The 17,291-nt window shown below is 41.7% G+C and overlaps 1 protein-coding gene across 1 annotated transcript in view; it reads right to left on the reverse strand.

Moving 5' to 3' along the window:
• Positions 1 to 1,275: 1,275 nt before the first annotated feature.
• Positions 1,276 to 17,291, reverse strand: part of psen1 (presenilin 1) — a 17,152-nt gene continuing 1,136 nt past the window's right edge. The window contains exons 2-11 of the mRNA XM_080750027.1: positions 16,887 to 16,972; positions 14,621 to 14,946; positions 12,771 to 12,912; positions 12,565 to 12,632; positions 11,861 to 12,081; positions 10,394 to 10,492; positions 10,015 to 10,128; positions 9,148 to 9,348; positions 5,906 to 6,024; positions 1,276 to 4,892 (exon numbers count right to left, since the gene is read on the reverse strand). Coding sequence (XP_080606153.1) covers positions 4,737 to 4,892; positions 5,906 to 6,024; positions 9,148 to 9,348; positions 10,015 to 10,128; positions 10,394 to 10,492; positions 11,861 to 12,081; positions 12,565 to 12,632; positions 12,771 to 12,912; positions 14,621 to 14,946; positions 16,887 to 16,922 — 1,482 coding nt within the window. The 5' untranslated portion in view covers positions 16,923 to 16,972 and the 3' untranslated portion in view covers positions 1,276 to 4,736. The remainder of the gene's footprint in view (positions 4,893 to 5,905; positions 6,025 to 9,147; positions 9,349 to 10,014; positions 10,129 to 10,393; positions 10,493 to 11,860; positions 12,082 to 12,564; positions 12,633 to 12,770; positions 12,913 to 14,620; positions 14,947 to 16,886; positions 16,973 to 17,291) is intronic.

Here is a 17,291-nt window from a genome sequence, read left to right on the forward strand (position 1 = left end):
CCCTCAAGCTTGTCCTTCGACATCCTTCACGCTCCTTCCTTTCTAGTTTCAACTTCTTTGCAGGTTTGCGTGTCTGGAGGTACAGATTGGGGTAGAATGTGGCGCTGTGGTTTTGGTTTTATAGTCTCCTTTCTCCCTCAACTAGTTGAGTGTCTGTGTATATCTGTCTTTGTGGTTACTTAAGTCTAATCCCTCCAACTCCTTGCATGCTACATGGAAAGCACCTTAATCCCCTTAGGAGAACTATCCTGGGAGGCTTCTGATCTACACAGGTGGTGACGCACACTTCACCCCACCAACACACCCAGTCAGCCAGAGGATGAATGTTGACCTCTTTGTACTGTAGTCAACTCCACTTATCAATAAATAACAAGGATATACTCTACTCTTATACAGTATTATATGATTTTTTCCTTCACCGAGGCTTCTCTGTTGGTTGAAACATTATTAAACTAGGTTTAATGTTAAATCCGGGAACCCAGACCAATTGGTCTCAAGTAGATTGTGTATTACAGCCTGGAAGGAACAGGTGCTTGGAATCGATACAAGTGCAGCCTTATATAGGAATTAATAACTATATAATTGCATCCCAACCGAGCTACAACATTCTTATGCCACATTGGGGACATGTTCTGTGAAACCACAGCATGGGACTAAATAATCTGTGTAAACTGCCATATTGTGCCACTGTCTTGGCCCAGTGGTGAGTCCAAATGGTCCCCATGGCGATAGTTAATACTTCCAAGCATTCTAGGCGGAACGCCAATCACACTGGTGGCGAGTTGGCATAGGGGACAGGCACAGAATGCCAGTATCTACCAGCATTCCATGGAATCTCTGCAATGTTCTCACAATTGTGTCATTCTGTTGTGTCAAACCAAAGGAGCCTATGCTCAACATGGCTAAAAGAAGAGACTTAACTTGTAACGAAAACTGCAAAAGTTAGAATAAAGAATATACTGTATGTGGATAAATTCATTTCAAGTGAAATGGCCACAATTAAAAAGTGACGCATACCCTTATTAACCACAAACATTTGTGATAAGAAATGCAATCATAATGAAAAATACATCATTATAGCATACCGGTATTTGAAAGAATATACCTGCAAGTGTTTTATACTGGTTGAGCTGTACATTACATCACTAGTGCAATTTCACTATGATAAAGCTCTCAAGACAAAAATGGGGATACACTGGGAACCAAGTGCAATCCAAACAGTCCTGTTATTTGGATTTTTGGACATTTAAGAAAATCAAAATTAATGAAAAAATCTGCCTTTAGTTTTCTTTATTTAAAAAAGGAACAAAATTTGAAATGAATTCCATACACATGTGAAAGACAAATAAAGGTCAATCAGTCACCCAGCATTTCTCAAGAAACAAGATGGAAGAAAAACAGTCGCAGCACATGTATTTTAATATTCCCATTGTGTGCAGATTTTGCCCCAGAAAGGAAGCATTTTATTTGAGTGCAACATTTAAAGAGCCATCAGTGCACCTTATCACATGTATCAGAAGCCATAGATCCTAGGGCTAGCAGGGTTCCTAAACATTTCTGCAAGTTCAAAATCATCTGTCATTTCAGTGTAATCTTAATGTGATGGAAGCAGAGCAACAGGGCCACTGAATTCAGTCAACACCACAAAATATCACTTTAACATAAGATTCTTTGACATTTTTGAACCAATATTGTGTCTACAGTACCAGACTGAACAACCTTTTTTTGGTCCAATTTCAACATTTTCATCTTCCTGACCTGTGTAGGAACCCTGTAGGACAAGCCCTACTCTTAAAAGTTTCACCTCTGCATATCTTAATAAAACACAACAGCATCAGCCAATTTATTCTGCATCACTTCGGTCATAGATGCATGAAGTGCACAGTCCAAGACAGCACCAGGAAAGCAAAGTGGGTGCAGCAGTAGCCTGAAGGTTAGACAGTGGGCTCGTAACCGGAAAATTGCAGGTTTGACTCCTCGGAAGAGCTGGGGAGGTCTAGGCAGGGCGAAGTGAATAAATAACACTGTACCCTGCCCAAATGTCTACTAATGAAGTGCCCATGAACAAGGCACTGGACAGGTCCCATATGAGACTGTGGAAAACCCTTCCCTAACCCTGAAACTACATTCCCACACATTTGCTGAAAAATAATTTGTTCCGTCTCAACTTGGTAGAAAAATTAACGGTAAAAAGTCAATAGTGAATCTCTTGATGAGGACACGTCACAACATAAATCTTAAGGTAACTCTAAACATGTTTTTCACATCAAACTGATCCACGATTTTCCATACATCCTGTTGAGTATGAGCTGTTGTGCTGTCAAAGGGTCTGATTTAGCCCTGGGCTACACTGGGCACGCAACAGATGCGTTATGTTCGTGGAAGAGCTGCTAGAACCGGCTACACAGAACGCGAGAAGGTATAGGTCGTGCTTAAGCTCTTTAGAGTTCTGCGCAACAATCATAAAATAACTTTTCAATTTGTCATGTGTACGCAGCCCTTTTACATTAAATATCTTTTTCAAGTATGTCAATGTTTTTGTGAAGTCTATTAAAACATGAAAGCCCATAAAAACTTGGTCAGCAGCTCTCCTCGCAGTAGAATCTCTTGCCAGAGGGAGGGGGGGCGGCGCTACTGGTACATCACTCACCAGGGAAGGAATGAGGGGATTCATTATAAAATATAAAACGCTTGATATGAAAATTTGTATTATAAAAACAATAAATGTGCAATCAATGATCTGGACAGATATACAGGCATGAAGAGTAAACATGCTAGTACTTACAAATATACAGGATACTTTACTAAAACATGGAATTGTGTTAAGTTAAGTTGATCCTGCTCAGGTAGAGGAATATAGTCAGAGTTTATCTCTTTTTCATACCAAGTGATATCCAGACAATTAAAACAAATATGAAAGAAATCCTGGTGAGCCTACTTTGATTCAAGTATGGGTAAATGGAGGCCAATATGGCACCAGAACATGGGCGTGATGATACCAATGAACACCAATGCGCGTGGGGACACTGAGTGACATGGGGACATCAAGCTGTGATAGAAAAATGCTGTGTGGACAATCAGTGAAGGTAATTTTTGCCATGTTTCAGCCATGCAATTGCAGATATATCAGTGAGCTTACTATGAGAGAACATGGTTTCCGTTTTATTTTACAAACTACAACACTGTTTGTCTCTGTGGCAAAAGTTGGCATTTAGTCAGCACAAATTGGTCGGGCGAAGCAAGGAACATTATTTTGCGCGCGCGTTAATGCGCTGTGAATGGTGCGGCTGTCTGTGGACCCCTGTCTCTCTAACAACCATTGAGCCCCCCCAGCGGACTCAGACCGACCTCGGGGCGTGAGTAGAGGAGTGGTGCTTATCTCTCCTCAGCCCGGAAGCCTTCCCCCCGGGGAAGCCAAGACCCATAGCGCCTCGCTTACGCCCGCAGTTTAGACGAGACGACCAGAATGTCACTTTATGTCCAGAAAAATGAAATGAAGGCCTTGGAGACATTGCAATTGTATCTCCCCTGCTGTGTGAGAAAGAACGCAACTCTAAAAACACATGCTGAACGTTCTTGGGGTAGCCACTAAAAGCTCTAGGCTGCTTCCATTCAGCGCGCCCAGTGTAGCCAAGCTGTACGAGTTCTGGTTCAGTTTTGTGAGCTTTGTGAGCTTTTGAAGAGGGTGGAAAAGCTACACTAATTAAACAACTCTAAAAGGCGTTGCCTGTAGATATTGGGTTTTTCTGTTCAACTTTTCTTTTTTTCTCCTTGTCCAGATGCAAGTCAAACAGCTTGCTAGTTTGCAGTTAGCTGTGCATCCGGTTACTATGAGGGGTGTCAACAATGCTAACAAGCCATTTAATGGTGGAAGTTTGCTCTTGGCTTCACTGTGGTAGAATTAAACCTACAGTAACATTCAATAAATGCAACAAAACAGACCTAAGGACAACATAAAGGTTTCAGGGCACATGCCCTGTTATTCCCCATTCAATTGTCTTGTTTAATTGTGTATTTGTAGCATTTTCTTTTCTTTTTTGTAAAGGAAGAAAAAAGTCCCCTCCCACAATCCACCAACTGTTTCACCCAACAAGCAGCAAAAAAAAAAAAGAAAAAAAGAAAAGAAAAAGCAGTTCCTTTAAGAGTCACGGTGGAAGCATGCTCTTATGTGACAGCTCATACACAATGGAAAACCTGGAAAGACTCAATTTTACAATTCCAGTATTATCATCATTATCACCGTCCACAGAATGTCACTTTATGTCCATAAAAATGAAATGAAGGCCTTGAAGACACTGCCATTTTATGAACTAGTCCCTCATATTTCCTCGTACGTCTTGGATTGCACCTGAGGCCTTTCATAGGTAGAAGTAGTTCAGGTCCCAAAGTCAAGCAAACCTCTCTCAAGCCACAGTCAAACCATGGCCACACATCGCCTCGTAAAAGGCGTAAGATCACTTTAGCAAAACAAATAACCAAATAAAAAGGAAAATAAAAATCATAGCTTAAAAACAACAGTTGTTGTTCTCCAAGGCAGAACCAAAATAAACTTGTGTCCAGTCATGAACACACACGTTAAGAGGAGACTGTGGGGTTCTGGTGAAGGATCTGGCAGGAAGTGGGGAGGCCCCGAGGTTGCCCGTTGTTCCCCGAAATGTGAGGGGGAACACAGCTCGCTCACCAGAGAGCTATGGGTGCGGTGGGTGGTGGCAAGGGTTGCATGGAGGTCAGTCCTGCTAAATGTAGAACTGGTGTAGTGCGAGTTGGTCCATGAAGGGCCGTACCAGGTTGTCTGTAGCGAAGTAGAAGACCAGGCCGAAGAAAATAGAAATGGGCAGGGCCGGAAGAGCCTTCTTGAAGATGGCAAGGAGAAGGAGGGTCAGACATAGGCCCTGTGTGGAGGAAGAAGGAGATGTTCCAAACTATGTTGAGGTAAGCACCAAGCATATCACATCTCATCAAAATGTGATACAGTATACAGAATTTGGAAGGATACTGTACACCCAATGATCACTAGAATAAGTACATTATGAGTTACTGATCATTGCTTTTGAAATATTTATGTTTTAGAATAGAATCTTGAATTACTGGACATTTATTTTTCTAAAATGAACCTACACTAGAGTATACACTGCATTTATAAACATTTATAAAGCCTCAAAATCATTCTTTACCTCACTGAAATACATACCGGTATACAATTACATTATAGGAGATTGGTTGCAAAACTAATTTCATTTTAACAAAATCACACCGTTACTCAACCAAAACACTCCTACACAAACACGAGTGTTGAGAGATTGATATGATATTGTGGTTGAGTCAGGCACCAAAACAAACTGAGGTCGTGGTGCAGTGATGACAAGAATGGCCACAAGATATTTCCTGGGCTCTCACTGCTTGAGAATGTTCTGTTGCCTTGTTTTCGGTTTATTAAAAAGATTAAAGTGACTGTAGCGCACCGAATAGTCTCTGTACGCTATCCTGTCTAAATAAAGCAAAAATGCCTTAAAAAGGAATAAATGGATGTAAATAATGGATACTTACACTAAATCCTTACATTACATCCTTGCAGTTTGCTTGCATGAAAGGACCTTTCTTTAAAAATGTAAAACGTTCAGTATGTGCGATTGTGCTTGTGTGTTTCTTTTAGGGTTGACGCGGTCAACAGAGAGCACAAGGATAAGTACTACATTTTATTTAAAACCGAACGCCGCGCAACGTCAGCAAACATCTAATATCTCTTTTGGGTCTTGAACTGAAAGGTTTGGGAACCACTGTTTTACAGTAAATGGTTTGCATCATGGGAAATGATGTGTGCCAGTCTCAGCTCAGTAGATATTGTCCCTCTATAACAGCAGAGCTGCCGAGCCCAACACTGAAGTAAACACATGCGGTTACTCACAATAAGGATGGCCACGAAGCAGGCAAGTGTGGTGTTCCAGTCTCCGCTGGCTGCGGCAGAGGCCTTCCCCACCAACATGCTGTAGAAGATGAAGTCTCCCAGGCCCAGCTTTACGCCTCCTGAGAACACACACACAATTAAGAATTTTAGTGATTATTTCAATGCATTTATGCTCTGTTGGAGAGACAGGGAGTAGACATTATAGAGATGTAAGAGATGCAATGTTACACAAGTATGGAGATGGATTTGAACCTGGCGTGTCACAATTAGGTGGGCACTGCTTTGTGGATTCAGCTACTAGAAATTAGATGTTTCGGTTTTAACAAAAAGTTTTTGTTTTTGTTAATACACTTATAATAGTCATTGTTATGGAGTGTTTCTTCAATAACAGGATCTCCCTTTCTCTCCAGCTCTTTAATAAACAGAAAATACATTGTCAGGTGCGTTGCCAATTTCAGCCAATCAGGAGAGAGAGTACTCATTTATCAGCTTCAACGTCAGTGTTCTAGTTCGAATGTTGTCTGCTCACTTCTTTGTCATTGTTCCAAAATATCTAGATGTTGTCTGCTCACTTCTTTGTGTCATTGTTCCAAAATATCTTTGTGTCATTGTTCCAAAATATCTAGATGTCCAAAAAGAGTACAAGACTCAGATGATGAGCCCTGACAATGTTCCTACAAACAGTAGAGGCCCACAAATGGCAGGGCGCCACATTTAGGGTGGGACAAATTCACATTAAACTCTCTCCATACAAATTTGCTTCTTGACTGTAATTATATAGTAAAACTAGGTAGGAACCTAGTATTTTCTTGGGAGGCTTCGTGTCGAGAGAGAGAGAAGGAACAGCGGGCCCCCCGAAAAGTACAGTTGCAAAAACGAGTAATTGGACTGAATAAGAGATACAAGCCAAGTTATTCAGAGACATATGTTCAGGACACACACACACACACACACACACACACACACACACACACACACACACACACACACACACACACACACACACACACACACACACACACACACACACACACACACACACACACACACACACAGAAAAAGGGAAAGTCATAAAACATTCCTATAAAGACAGGGGACAGAGAAGGGGGAACTGGAAGATGATTACATGTAGTAAGTGTAAGTAAAGACTCAGTGCATGAGGGGTAATCTTAAGTCGTAAGACAAGAATTTGTCTGCGGTGAAAACGGGTCAGAGATTTATACTGAGGCTGTGGCAAGCAATAGTAAGAACATTTTTGTGGCTGTGTAGATAGGAAAGATATTAGCATATTATATCTTCGTTATCTACATTAAAATAAAATGTTGATAACTATTGTGATTACAAGCCATACAGTAAATAATATATATTTTTTAAACTGCACAGTACAGAATGAAAATATTGATTGAACCTTTCAACCGAAAAACCCACCTATACTGATCATCCCCCACCAAGGTCCATGAAGCTTCACCCATCCAAACAGACCTTTTTTGTTCACAGACAGCAGTGCTTATAATACCCTGCCACGCACGTATGCATGAAGGGTAAGTATGACAATTCTAAACGTGATTACTCTGAGGAAGACACAGAGCACCTCCCAATTCACAGATCGTAATTCACCATGTCTGTAGTGTCAAATACAGTAAATGATAATTACTGTCAGTGCCCCATAAGTTACAGTGGGCCTTGACTGTGGAAGTTAGATTCATATTGACGTCAATGTAACTACATTCTGTTATTTCAAATACAGTGTGGTTATTCTGGTGAACATTATTATTAACATTTTCTCTTGCTTTGACGCATGCATGCACTTACTCTACACACTCATGCTTTTTGCATCAATGCTTTTGAGCGGTGGTCACACCGTCTCCATAGCGTGGCCGTGTGTGTAGGTATGTTTGTTTGTATGTATGTGGGTGGGTGGGTCTGTCTGTCTGTATGTAGCCTCAAGCCTGTGGTGTAGTACCTTTTCTGACCACACATGTTAAGGGAGGGGCGCTGTTTTCAGGCCAGGCCAGGCACACACACACACGCGCGCGCACACACACACACACACACACACACACACACACACACAGGGGGGAAGGGGGGGTGGGGGGAGCGGGGGGGGGGGGGGGGGGGGGAACCACCGCTCAGTTCACACGGGTGTGATTTTTTTTTTACAGCATGGCTGAACAAGGTTTGTCTGTACAGTATGTGTGTACGGATACACGTCTGTCCCCTTGAAAGTAGACCAACCACAGCTCATACGTGCATGACATCACAAAACAGAAGCACCTCAGGCCATGGAAGCCTGCCCTGAAGTGCCTGGTGAAGTAAAAGTGAAGATGAGCATGAAAGTTGGGTCGTAGTTTAAAATATCCATGTGATCTTAGTTATACAAATATGTTTTAGCTTTTTACCCACTTTTCTGCCCAGTTATCACAATTAATTCCTCCCCACACATATTTCTGTGTGTCGTCACTGGCTGCTGTTATATCCTACTGACCGACCTGCCAGTAAGGAGCCCCCACCGGGAGGATGTAGAACCTCGGGAGGAGGACATACTCCTCCCGCCCAACAACTCCCTGCTGACAGTTGCCATCCCAGCCCGTAGGAGTACGTGCATTGACAAATATCACCTTCCATGCCCTGTCCCTCCTCCGAACAATTGTGTATATATAGACGCTCTAATCTCTCAAGACAGATTCAGAGCTCCGCATCTGAATCTGTCAGGATCTCCAGTTAAAACATGTATAGTTTGGAATGTTAGTAATGCAAACAAAGACACGTGGACAGGAAGTGGAGGGCTGAGGGCGGACCAAACGGGCCAAGCAATATCCACCATCCACATTCTATTGGGCCCCCAGGAGGCCACTAAAGCTGGCGGGATCAATAGAGGTCTATCTATACTCAAACAGTTTAACCACACCGGGTGGTCCAGAGATGTAATGTCAACTCCATACATAGACACGTAAAAAACAGAAAGGGTACCATAATCATGGCATTGCCTCTTTAATTGCCAGTCTCCATCCCCTTAACTTCTTGATGGTTCTCTCATGGTGTTATTTTGTACTATACTGTACAGACACAAAGTCAGGGATTTTCACTTTTCCATGCCAGCAGTCTGATTTAACTACACTTGACAAACAAAAGCGACCTAAACAATTCTTCTTTTTTGTGCAATAATCCTAACTAACTAACCCAAACCAAGCATTGATTTAACTACACTAAATGCAAACAAACTAAGCATTTTCTGCACTCACTCTCCTCATCGTCGTCCTCTACAGGGGGGCGTTCAGAGGGCATCTGTTGAATCTGTCTCCTAGTTTCCTCTGTGGACTGGAGGACCCCGAGCTGGTGCTGCTGCTGTCCCACCCAGTCGGGTGTGAATCCTGCGTCCTCCTCTGGCGGAGGAGGACTGGAGGGTGGTGGGGCTGTTGCTACTGGAGATGATGGATTCGAGTCTACAACAATGATCACACACAACATGACAACAGATTAAACTGAGGGCAGAATTAACCCATTTAGGCCTAGAAATTATTGAATGCTTTAACCAGTGAAAAATAGCAGATATACAAGCTCACAGCGCGGCACCGAGTGCCGCGCTGCGAGCTTGTAGATCTGCTATTTTTGAAAAATCATGATTTTTCTTTGCAAGTCTTTGAATATATCTATTTAAAAGTGAACATTTGTAACTCAAATATTTGCTTCTGAGGGGTCCCTGGAACAACATGTTTTGAGATGGGGGTCCGTGGCTAAATACCTGTCATTTTGGGGGTCCTTGACATGAAAAAGTTTGAGAACCACTGATTTAGAGGAAGGATTTGGAAGTCGGGTCAAAGATCGGGTCAAAGATATTCAAAGACTTGCAACATTTTCACGTTTTTTCAAAAATAGCAGATCTACAAGCTCGCAGCGCGGCACTCGGTGCCGCGCTGTGAGCTTGTATATCTGCTATTTTTCAATGGTTAAGGCATAAAATAGTGGTTAAAGTGGTTAAAATCTAACGCGACTCGGGCGCGTTCCAGGTATTTGAGTGTTAAAGTACAGTAAGGGATTGGATAAAGGATATTTAAGCATCCACCCAGTCCAATTATTTTATTGTGGACGCACACGCACAAATTGCTCACCTTGACTCGCTTGTGGAGATACTTCTTCTGTTTCAGTTGAATTCCTCTGTTCAGTTGAATTCCTCTTAGGAGGCCATTCAGTATCTGCCATGTTGACCAGCCACACCATGGTAGCTGTTCATGAAATAAAGACAGGCATACAAAAAGGTTTTACTTTTGCATGAAAAACAGTACAGCTTTAAAACTAAATCTAAATGGCATGTTATTCCTTTTGGCAGGTATGCGTAAGATGATAAGTGACCATTTTCTCCACCATTTCACATTTTAACATACTTCACGTTTAAATAAATACAATCAATATTTATGTGTTGTGTGTGTTATCACCATTGCAAATAAATAATCCAATCTTAACCAAGAGTAAAAAAAAAAAACATCTTACAAGAGTAAATGAGAGCTGGGAAGATGGGCTCGTCCCGCTCCTGAGCCGTCTCCACAAGGATCCTCAGAGGGCCTTTAGGACACAGGACGGCTAACAGATCTGTGGAGGAGTGGGGGACAGAGTCCAGACAGACCATGTTATCAGAGAGCAGACAGAGAGCTCTTTGAGAGGGTCAGAGCAGCGTGCAGAGATGACATATGTGATAACCAGAGGCCTGAGTTTGAGTGAATACACCCTGTGTTTCTGGTTTCACTTACGGTGGCAGGGCAGCCTTGTGCTTAAAGGGAGTCGATCCCTTATCATAAAGATCATAGGTCTGATCCCTACAGCAGTTGATGTCAAAAGTTATTTGTCCTTGGGCTGGGCCCTGTCCTGATCTTTATTTTTAAAGCTGCTATGTATACTATACAAATCCCAGCTAGATACCTAAAATGTCAACACAAGCCAAGCATTTAACATGCTAACCTGCTCGAGGGACTGGATGTAGTATATAGTTTGTCAATCAAGTCCATTTACGTAACACCCCCGTCCCCCGTCCCCAAAAATGAAAAAATAAACATACAGAAACATACAAAAAACAAAGCACTATACTATTACAAAATGAATAAAAGAAAATGAGTTGCCATGTGTTCAATGCAAATACTAAATTCAATAAATAAAACTTGTCTTCAGAGTAATTATGATAACACTTACACTACTAGTAGTAACATTAACGTGATGTAATGTATATGCTGCAGAAGTGCAGATATTTATCTTTTTATAGCTGCACCTTAATCCTGATGTCTAATCTCTCTGCCCCTCTCAAACTATCACATCATATCTATGCTCTCTCAGGAATATTTTTTTCAGCCAGAGAAACTGACAGTGTGTATCCAATGCTCTCTCTCTCGGGAAGAAAGGTAGCTTGCAGGAAATCTGCCCTCATCTTGGCTTGTAAAGTAGTTCTTAAGATGACATACTGGTGAACTTAACTTTAGCTCACATCTTCACAGATTTGTTTTGCTCCCCAAATTTTCTCTGCTTGCAGGTCGTAGCTCTAAAGCCAGACCTTTACTCTCAGTAAACCAGAGATGTTTGTCATCCTTTATTGTGACACTATGTACACACCACTATACCACCAGAGAAAAACCACCACAGTAAAAAAAAAAAAAAAAAAAAAACAGAGTGAGAGAAAAAAATAACAAAAACAAACATTATACAGAGGATAAAGCTATACTGTATGTATTGTCTGATATCCCAGTTTTTGTCCTCTAATTATCCTCCTTAATTCCAAATCCATTCTCTTTGTGGTGGTTTTAGTGCAAATTGTGCAAGCATCTGGAACTCGGCGTGCATGTATGTGTGGGGTGTGTGTGTATCTGTCCATTATGTACTGCATGAACCTTCGCACCGATCGACTTCAATTTCGGCACGTGCCGAACAAAGTGGGTAAGGAGGGGTGGAGGCAAAGGAAGATGTTTGTTTTACCATAGACAGATATGACGGCCAGTATGAGCCAGGCGGTCCACTCTGGCAGATACTTGATGAAGACCAGAGCCATGAGGGCGCTGATCATGATGAGGTAGGCCTGCTGGAGACGCAGGGGCCCCTTCCAGTGGATGCAGATCATCCCCACTACACCGAAGTTCCAGATGATCACCGTCAGAGTGATGTAGTCCATGGCCACGTTGTAGGTCTTGAAAACCTCTCTGTCAGAGAGAGAGCGCGACAGGGAGGGAGAAATAAGAGGGAGACAGTTGAAGACGAAGGGGAAGAGACAGCAACGGAGAGAGAGACATTGAGGGAGAGGGACGGTGCGGGAGACAGACGAGTAAAGAGAGAAAGGACAGAGAGATATGGAGAAAAATTAAAAAAGAGACCGAGAAAGGAGGACAGCAGAGCAGAGATGCGTCAGAGACACCTACTTAATGATGAACGCGTGCAGGAAAAGGTCAACGTATTGTCTTAACAATCTAACTCTACTTGACCTTTATATTTTCCTTTGATCTCAATCTAAGAGGAAGCAGGCTTACGGCCCAAAGGTTATGAATCTTTACAATTATGTTCTTGGATGGGAAGGATATGAGAGAAAAAAAGCTTCAGTAATACAAAGCGCTAGCAGTTGACCACTTTCACCCTGGCTCCCTATTTAGGTAAGGGTTGGTATCATTTCTAGGACTGACAGGACTTACTTGAGGTAGATGTAGGAGAAGAAGAACAACAGGAGGAGAGAGGAGAGGAAGAGCCAGCCTTGAATCACCTGTAGAGATAAGACGTCAGAGCCATGAGGTTGGAAGTACCATGGTGCTTCTATCAAACTGGTCTCCTGTTTGCCACTAAATAAAATTAAGATCAAAGATTCCAAACCTAGGTTGGAACTCAAGATCCCATACTGTACCTTGTAGCAGCGGTTCTTGTATAGCAGCACCAGCACCAAAGTCATGACGATGATGACACTGATCATGATGATGGCGTTTAGAATGGAGTGGAGGGCTTTCTGTGCTACCGTGTCCGTGTCTTCCGTAAATGGTGTGTATATCCTATGGATTGCATTAGGAGGCATTATTTCAGTCACATGTCACGACCAGTGATGGTGTCCGAGATTATTCGATTAATAGAAAATATGATTGAGAAAAGTTAATGATACTTGCAGCCCTATTGCTTTGCTCACCATTACTATACATATCAAAATTAAATTAATTCATTTTCAATACATTTAATACATTTTCAAATTTTAAAAACCATTAAAAACAAATTGTATTATTTTGATTTGAAACTTTGAAAATATACAGAACCTTAGTAGTTCTTTCTCCTCTCCTCTTACCTAATCTCAAAAGAGGCTGATCAGAGTGCAGGTACAGACCGTATTGTGGCAGTGCTTTTATATACAGAATATACATCTGCATCCATTTAGTTACTGTTACTGTTTGCAGTAAATAGAATTTAAGAGCCCCTATAATATTTCTATCATCATGATATTTTAGCAAATATTTATATAATAAAAGCTCTATAATAAATTCATGACATTTTGATGGAACCATCATACATTTTCTTTACTATAGCACTACTTCAGTATTGTGGGAGATATGTTATGCAGCATGAGACATTTATGCAGCATTATCTCCATCTAGTGGTATGGCACAGAACTGCATTCCTGCTTGAGTGGAATACTCAAGCAAGAAGGAACTCAAATGGCACTCATCCATAGCTCTGAATTATATATGTGCCCCATATTTAGCTTGATATTGATATTGTTGGCAGGAGGTCTGTTTGTTGCAGAAATTAATAACTACTCTTTCATCGTTTATCACTATGCTTTTTCCAATTTGCTCTTTCAAATTATTAAAACTAATTGAAACAAATGCCTCTGACAATCACTACCTGTGTTCATACATCAAATTCCTCAGTGTTAATGTAACTCAAGGTTGTAAAATTAAACACTGAACAGTGAGCCCACAACGTCAGAGATTATTAAACATATGAAACAGTTAAACTCATTTGGGAATATCGGTCTCTGTCAGTCTGAGCCATAATAAGCTGTGTAAATATGAATGTTTTTGCTCTGGCAGGACACTAAATCACCCTATGTAGTATATCACATTCACTGTGTAGTGTGTACACTACACACTACTTTTATCAGCAGCAGTACTTTTAACAGTGTTTACATAACGTAAACACTGATAAAAGTACTGCTGCTGTGGCTATCTGATGAATCTCATCTACTCCTCCAACTCAAATTTTCTTTGGTTTTTGACTCGTGTGCACCCTGATTGGTTTTCAGTTGTAATTAATCCCTGTGGGGGACTAGGCTGTGAAGTGCTCACATGTGCTGTGCAGGGCGCATACCTAAAAGTAGAACCATGCAGTACTACCATCTGAGAATACACTGTTATGATGAAGCAGTGGTGTGTTCTAGACTTTTCTTGAGGGCATACTATAATCTATGATCCGCGGCTATTTGTGTGGCCAGCGCATACGCCAGTGCATAATGCCTATCAGATACGCTACTTTGAAAGGTTCACAACGGCATATTCTTTAAAAAAAAAAAATCTTCACAGCATACTCCGTATACCCACGTGACAGGTAGAACACAGCACTGTCAGATGAAGGATTCCTGACAGTCATATACTTTGTTACAACTCAAACTTACTAATGATCATCTTCATTTGTTCTAGTGAGCAAGCATTACTAGAGTTCACCCTAAAAGTGAACACTGGTAAACCTAACTACAAATACCACTGCACTCACAGGCGCTGTCCGTCGTTCTGTGTGTAGAAGCTGACCGACTTGATGGTCGCCACGACGACCACCATGCACAGGGTGACGGGGACGAAGAGCATGATGACGTGCTTGGCGCCGTACTTCAGTGTCATCTCCTCGTCCTCCTCTTCCACGCTCTCCACCACCTGGGGCTGTCGGGCCGTGGGGGGCTGGCCATTCTGCTCTGCCCCGGTCCCACCGCCTCCTCCATTAGTGCCATCTCCTCCTCCTCCTCCTCCTCCCCCCCTGGACCGGACTCTCGTTACACCAACCTCCTCGGATGGCTGACTGGGCTCTGTTGCCTCGCTGGTTGGCTGGGAGGGAGAGGGAGATCAAATCCAATGAACACATTCACCTCAAGACCAATGTTATGAAATTCAGAAAAATGGACGTATCTTGGAATCTTCTCCCAGATCAAGTTCTTGGTCAAAACATGCCCTTTTCAACAGACCATAAAAAAGCACGGTTCTGCCGGGAGCTTCTGTTTACATATGGACACATGGTGCGTCAAAAATAAATCCAGGGCATGGCAATTTCTCTGGAACAATGGAACGACATAGCTTATAAGTTCAGCATACTAGGTATAACTATAATGCTATATAATCGCACATTAGCTCCAACTCACTGTACTACAACTGTAGGCAGCACAGACCCATAGAATCTACCAACACACTTACTACTCTCATAGATATGCTTCCTTCAAACAGAAATACCATCCAACAATGATCCCTTATAATGTTTGGAACTATAGTAGATGCTATAGGGGTTGGGTACTACTCATACATAGTATACATGAACAATGATATACAGTATGAACCAATTGATCACATCGCAGCTACATAGAGTGCTGTAACTCTCACTATCAATGATCTAGATCAACTGTAATAATTGCAACACTGTTATAGGCATTCTTAGCCATAAGATGTCCAGAACCTTTCAAAGCTTCAGATTTTTTACAAATGTACAAAGGCTATTTACTAATACATAATTGTTAGTCTCTAGAAGATAGAGAGCCAATACATTCATTGATAATGGGCTCAAGTGACTTCATTTGAGCTCTATTCGTTTGACGCAGGGAGAGGTTGTTATACTGTAGTTGTTTACAAGTCAGACTCACTATCACCATCTGAATAATTGAAAATCTATCTCGACATTGCAAATTCCATGTGAAACAAACTCATGCTGGGCCAAGTTGTTAGTTATTAGGCCATGCAAAATTTGTTTTTCAGTCTTAAATATACGTAGCAGAATCACATACTGCTTCAGTCCCACTGAGGAGAGCACTGCCCTCATTCCCACTCACCCTCACTCACTCAAATGTTATGCTTTGTCCCTGCAGGCCAAAATAAAAGAGGCATATCAAGGACACGGCAAACTAAACTTGCCTGGCAAGTCAAGACACGAGGAGTTTCAAACAACCTTGGCAGGTACGCATAAACAGAGAGACATGTCTCCAGAGACCATTCTGAATAATTTAATTCTGCCAGAGCCACTGCTTTACAACACAATGTGTTGTTCATGTTCGTCAGGGCCCAGGGCCAAATGCTGAGGCTGGTCACTACTAGTGTTATGTTTCCCCAGTCGATTAGCTGGCATAGATATAAGCTATTTTCTGAATTTGCTTATAAGCCAAGTACTCACTTAATGTGCCTATATAGCTGCTGCTTCCTGAGACAAAAAAAAATGGTACGTCCCTCCGACCAAGGTGTTTTACTACTGCTTCTGAGAATTAATCGAACCTCTTCGTGGACTCACCACCGTGACCATTGGATTACAAAACACTCTCGGCTATAGCTAAAGTGACTTTTAAAATAGAAAACAGCACTGCTGGACAGAATAACCACCTCTCATGTAGGTGAAGGGAAGAAAAATAAATGCTCATTTGCCACAACGAGTGTCTGTGTACATATATGTATTCTAAAAGCAAAATCTACTGTGTGGTAAACACAACAGTGGACAATGGCTGTTGTCACTCAGTGAACTGTGACAGGAGGACTTTGTCCACTCTGGTTTAGGAAGACACGCCTAATCAAAGAACACAGTGACTGCACAAAAACATTCATAGAAGATAAGATGATCATTTATTGATACCCTGGGGGAAGTTCTGCATTTAGTTCCTTATTTATTTCCCTTGAACGCATCACTTGTTAACTCAGGATGAGTCATGCCAGTGCCTGGCATGTTATGTCAGGCTAAGAATAAGATTCAAATGGGTAAATATGCAAGCAAGGGTGGCACATTAGTTTATACTGACCATACTGTTTTCAACATCCACTGCATTGTTCGCCATGGTTGGCAGGACAGACACTTGTCCTCACATGCAAACCAAATTCTTTGTTCCTGATGAGAGAGAAGAAGAAAGAATGTTTGGATAACAGCACACCAGAATGTAGTTCAGAGATAAATCTGCGACCGAATGGAAAACAATGTGCAGAAAAGACAGGAATTTATAATCGAGTCGAGTGACCGATGATTGCACAACCAATTTAGGAATCAATATGCAAGCAGCCATCAATTAAGGACCCCGGCTGTTTTGAAACGGTAGTTGTCTGTGGTGTAAAGTAACTAAGTACATTTACTGACGTACTGTACTTATACGTTCAATGTTGAGGTATTTTTACTTTACTGGAGTATTTCGCCCATTTGAAAATAGACGATC

The sequence above is a fragment of the Nannobrachium achirus genome (genome assembly GCF_963921795.1).
Source record: "Nannobrachium achirus genome assembly, chromosome: 20".
Taxonomy (NCBI): Eukaryota; Metazoa; Chordata; class Actinopteri; order Myctophiformes; family Myctophidae; genus Nannobrachium; species Nannobrachium achirus.